We start from the raw sequence: 6,000 nt of genomic DNA, 5'->3' as shown, positions 1-6,000 counted from the left end.
AAATGAAAATTAAAATGTTTTAATAGCATCTGGGTATAAATTTCCATCAATCTCTGTCAGGTGTAAGTCAACATGCTTTTTTTCAACTAAGAAGTTCAAAGTTTAAATGCTGAAACGACGGTAATCATTCTAAGAATCTTTAAATATTCGCTGCTTTTCACCGAAAAATGAGAGAAATGATTTTTGACGAGAACCTGCAATCAATTTCTACAAAAAAGTTATTTATTGGATTTTGTTTTTATGCGCATATAAACTGAAAGTTTTAGAATGCGTTTCCATGGAAAAGTCGTTTTTTCCTCGTTCGATGCCGTTTCGCTTAAATGCTGTTTTGCTTTGGAAGAAATATGTACCGATCTCACTGTATTTTAATTTTGATATTTATTTTAAATGATAAATTAACAGCTTATAAGTTTAATTTTGATGCTGCTGATATCGAATTCTCTACAGTTTTGAAAGCAAAGTCAAGAGAATGCTTTTATCAATTTGCAAAGCCTCCTCAGACGTTAAGATTTGAATTCAGGGTAAGAATTTTTTTTTCTCCATTTTGACGTTTCATTCATTTATTGGTATTTACAGTAGTTTTATGGCAAAGTAAACAAATTATTTCGATCGAAATTCCTTTTATCATTTAATATTTTAAATAAGAATACAACAATAAAACGAAAGCATCATTTGTTGCAATAACTACACTGTAAAAAATGGATACTCAAATGGCATGAAACTGTCTTCGTTTTTGACGAAACCGTTTCCTGGTATAAGGTCCGAGCGAACATTTCATCAAACTGATGAAATAACTATCGTCTTTTCTTCGAGGAAACGAATTTCGTTAATAGTAAAGAAATATTTCGTCACTCTATTTTTTTTAAGTAAATAAATAAAATAATAAAAATAATAAACAAATAAATAAAAGAAAGAAACTTGTAGTGCCTAATGCATCTAACTTTTCTAATAATCACTTCATCATGAGCACCATATAGGTGAATCAATGCTGCCCTAACAACACACAAAGGACAGATAAAACAGAGAGAGTAATTACATCTATGCCCGAAGCGGGTTCGAATCTTGGACCTTCCTGGTACGAGGCCAACTCCTTGCCTACTATATAGGTGGTCGGCTTATTTCGTCACTTTATTTCCGTTCGTCCAGTCTTCATTCTAGTAGGAAACATTCTTATCCTATATTTGAGAGTTCGTGTTTCGTCACAAATCACGTGATTTCGTGACAAAAGGATTCTCAAAATTAACGAAATACAACTCAAAGATTGCTAAGCGTCAAAAGTGAGAATTTTATTTCTGAAAGTGTGAAATGCTTCAAAGAATAAAAAGAAATATTAGAAAATATACAACTCATTTGAAGGTTATTATGGAGATTTCTGCTCATCGTCATGATTACTTGTGTTCATGGAATTATGTAGATGTTGTGGATTTGGAATACGACGTTATGGAACTATATGTGATCCGGTAATTCGGATCATAAAAGCATTATATAATTCAACATTTTAATTAAGAATTTAAAACTAAATAGCAATCATTCTTTATCTACCAGCACTATATCTCATTGCTAGCCCAGGCTTTCCTAAGCAGCTCATTTCACAATACTATCCATCTGTTTACCCCACTTTCCAAGCCCATCTAACCATCTAGTACGTGGTCTGCCTCTCTTTCATTTTTAATCAGGTTTGGGAAAAGTTTTTCTTTTTTTTAAATTTGGTAACTGTTGTCATATCTATAGACTCGATCAAAAAATAGCATTATTTGTTGTAATATTTGAAGTGTTTCAAATTATAAAAAGAAGTAGAGTAAATAAACTCATTTAAAGACTTTTATTATAATTTCAATTGATCTGCGTTAGTATGTATTTAGAATTGTCGTGGGTTTGGATTACAGATACGTTTATTCGGAGAGGCGCACCCAGAACCTTAATTCGAATATTATTAATTTTATTTCTTCGATCTTAAATTCTTTTATTAAAAAAAAAAGTAACATTCCCGACAAATCATACATTCATATTGAGAACTAAGAAAATTTGCTAAAAGCTAACAAATTTTAGAATATTTGCACGATTAGCTATCCAATTATCATAAGATTAATATTTATTATGAGTAATTCAATATTTATTTTGTGGAACTACAACTGTGACTTGTATTATTTTAAAAATTCTAACTCTTATATTTTCTATTCATTAAGGTTGTTGATGCTGGTTACAGTAAATTTGATGTGAATAGTGATTTAAAAATTACTTTTTACGTAATTTCTCCCCAAAAGAAAACTGTTTTACAAGAGAATAAAAAAGATATGGCAATACTAAAGTAAGATTTTCTTTCAGTATCATTAAAAATTGAATTTCTATAATGTAAAGCATGTATTAGAAAACAACTTGAGACATTATTTTTTAAGCATTTATTTGTACAGATTCTCATTTTTCTCAAGACATGAGGCAGAAAAAAAGTTAAAAGAAACTTAAGTTTACTAAATTTTTATATTAGCCTTTAAATCAGAGGAGTGTGAATACTCGGGGTGTAAATGTATTAAAAAGAGGGGTCTATATATATATATATATATATATATATATATATATATATATATATATATATATATATTTATATATATATATATATATCTTAGGCTTTGGGGTGCAGGAGCAGATGTTCCTGTTGAGTGGTAATTCGAAAACAGAACATGCTTGGAACTGAACACTGTTCAGTTCCAAGCATGGTTGACGTTCATTTTATCGACCCACTAAAGGAATGAAAGGCTGAATCAACCTGGTCCGAGGATCGAACCACGATCCGTGGCACAGGAACATTAATGGGATAAAAAACATTTATATCTATTAAGTTTCCTCAGAATTCATGTTTAAGTGACTCGGACAAATTTGTTGTTGATATCGGGAAGATTAAAAGCGTTAAAATTTTTTTAAATTTATTCAGTGATACTAGAATGAGCTTTACTAGTCACCCATAAGCTTCATCCTTATCTTAAATAAACTGGTTTTAGATCATTTTTAATTACATTTTTGCTTATTTTCCTCAATAGTGATTGGAAAGAGTTTGAAACCTTATTATCCTTTCTCACTCACATTTTCATTTGTGATCTATAAAGTCCATAGTTTTTTTACTTCAATTTCTACAAGAAATTGTAAAGTAATAATTAACGGCAATAACTGCATAACATCTTTTATGTCAGGAAATCCCAAAGGGGAATAACTTAATTGGTCGTAATCTAGGAGAATAATCATTAGAAAAAGAGGATTATTAGAAATAGGTTTAAATATCAATCGTAGCCACTTTTATGGAACAGGTGGTTTTAGTATTATTTAAGGTCTGAAAGCCTTATTTTATGTAACTGTCATTAATACAATTTTGATGCATATAGTGGATATATGTATAAATTACCAGCATTTGTGACAAGAGCACTTGACTCTTTTTTATAAGATTTGTTTTGTGAGTAATTATTCACCTATGAAATTACTCATTAATTGCATAAAATGAAGGGTAATTTCTTCTTTAAATTATACACTTCCAATAAAAAAAATATGTTTATAAATATAAGATTTCTTTTCAAAATATAAGTTTTGATTATCATTATTAGTAGAAACCCCTTTTTACTTTTAAAATAACACAGAACCAAAAATATATATCCACTTAATGAGTCAACAGTCGAAACCACAGCTGATAAGAAGAAATATTTTGTCAAGTGTTACATATTTAAAAGCGAATCATTTTCTACACCAATAGTGATATTTTTAAATTAAAATATAATGTAATTATTTTTGTTTTAGGATTGCGAAAATAAAATATGAAGTTTCTGTACATGAGTACGAAAATTTAATTTTATTTTTAGCTATGATGGATAAAGTAATATTTTAAACAGGAAAACATAAAACATTCTTCAAGGCCAATATTTTTTAAAGGAAATAAAACAGTGATGTATTGGTGTCAATAACAGTGAATACTATGTGCCATTTTTGAATAGGATCCGATATTAACAAGGAGTGTTTGTTTGGATTACCTGAAAACTACTGGACCATCATCGCGCCAAATGCTTACATTTATTTCAAACAATGGTTAATAACTTTTTCCCGATTTAAAAATAATATTTGAAAAATTTTAAGAAGTTAAAAAAAAAATATGTATATATTTTTACGAAAAAAAAATTGGGAATTTTGAATATTTAAAGGGAAAAAAATAAATGGATTGATATATAATAAGAAATAAATTAAAATAATACATTACTTAGAAATAAATTTAAATAAATGACAACAGTTAGCCTTGGTTTTTATTTTAAGTAGTGGAGAGAAAAAATGTCGGTGCCTTCTAATTTTTGCACTTTTACGGGAAATTTCACGATTGAAGTCGAATTTGTGGTTTGGGAGCCAAGTTGCCAGAAACTTGATACTCTAGAAAAAAAAAACTTTTGCTAATTTTGGATTAAAAATAAGGTTTTAATTTTGATATAAGTAACAATAAAACCAATATTTACTATGTTTTATTTTAATTCGCATAGATATAAGGTGACAAGTCCAGGGGATTATAAAGTCTGCTTGGATAATGGCTTTAGTCAGTCATATGAAAAAACTGTATATTTTGAAATATCGATTGACACAGAAACTAACTGGGATACGATTAACGAAATGCTCGAGGAAGACACAAAAAGCAATGATACAATCAGTCGTTTGAAGGTAAGTAGATTAATAAATAAAATACTGAGTTATTAAAGATTTAAAATAAATAATTTTTAAATTTGACAGATTTACCAATTTAATAATTAAATATTACAGAGGACGGCACAAAAAGTTCGAACTAACTTTGAAAACATCAAACACTATCAAGATACTTTAAGAGCAGTTGAAGCCCGAGACATAAATATCCAAGAAAAGAATTTAACTAAAGTTAATTCATATTCATCATTAACTACAGTGGCAATGATTCTCTTTGGAGCACTGCATCTGTTGCTGTTGAAAAGCCTGTTTAATCCATCCAGTTTACTTTTCAAAATACTGAAAATACTATGTTGAAAAAAACTGTGATGTCGTTGCTTGTAACTAACTAATAAATGAGACAGTGAACATTAAATATAGCTATAATTTTCCATACCAGTTACTATCTGCTTCAATATCGTATGTTTCGAAAACAATGATTACAGAGGTGAACGGATGCCCCTGAATACTGCTTTAATTTTATTATCTGCAACTGCATATTTTATGCATGAAACAAAAACGAGAAGACTGCTACTCTTCAATAGAGTTTACTTTGAACTTAGAGAGGTATTTTGTGAATATTGCAGATGGAAAAATTCATTCTTTTACAATTTGATTCCTTGCAGATGCAAGACAAAAAGTTTTTCAAGCATAACATTGCTCACACTGTTAACCAAGTTAACTTATAATATTTAAGTTAACTTGGTAAATGTTTAACTCCATTATTGTATCTGTTTCAAATCCTGAATGTTTCTTTGATTTTCAAAAAATATTTAAATCTAAGGAAGTATATCGAATATGAATCATGTGACTGAGTTGGGCACGTTTATTCTGAAATAATAAATATGACATTTTTTCCCCAAAAATTTTACTGAAAGAAATGCACCAGAACATAAAAATTACGTTGAAATAAAAACCTTATTTCAATCTTAATATGTGAGAATGTTTTACTTTTAGAATAACATCAGCTTTAATTAATTTAAATAGTCGAATGCAAATTTTATTGGATAACTTGCATTATAATAATCAATAACAGGTATTAATTTTTTCCTATTTCATGATGCACATTAGTCTATTATTCTTCCCAAATTGTTCAAAAATAATTAAAATTACAGCTAACTACATTTTTCCCAATGATACTTTGAAGCCAAAGTAGCAAATAATCTCACTGCAATTTTTGTTCTTTTACTTCATAACTCTATTAAAATCTTGAGATAAATCACTGCAAATAAATTGACACCAGAACTTACTGTCCTCCAAAAATGTCACCTTTTACGGATATGAAATAGAAAACAAAATATG

At 28.6% G+C, this 6,000-nt stretch overlaps 1 protein-coding gene across 1 annotated transcript; it reads left to right on the top strand.

Moving 5' to 3' along the window:
- Positions 1-274: 274 nt before the first annotated feature.
- LOC107452115 (transmembrane emp24 domain-containing protein 1) lies at positions 275-5,564 on the top strand. The gene is made up of 4 exons (XM_016068426.4): positions 275-521; positions 2,187-2,308; positions 4,506-4,680; positions 4,780-5,564. The coding sequence occupies exons 1-4, from the start codon at positions 321-323 to the stop codon at positions 5,014-5,016; spliced, it is 735 nt and encodes a 244-aa protein (XP_015923912.2). The 5' UTR covers positions 275-320; the 3' UTR covers positions 5,017-5,564.
- Positions 5,565-6,000: the final 436 nt, after the last annotated feature.

Source organism: Parasteatoda tepidariorum, chromosome 11 (genome assembly GCF_982258835.1).
Source record: "Parasteatoda tepidariorum strain Cologne lab strain chromosome 11, Ptep-v5.0, whole genome shotgun sequence".
Lineage (NCBI taxonomy): Eukaryota > Metazoa > Arthropoda > Arachnida > Araneae > Theridiidae > Parasteatoda > Parasteatoda tepidariorum.
Note: the sequence above shows the minus strand (reverse complement) of the source record. Positions and strands in the feature narration are given on the sequence as shown.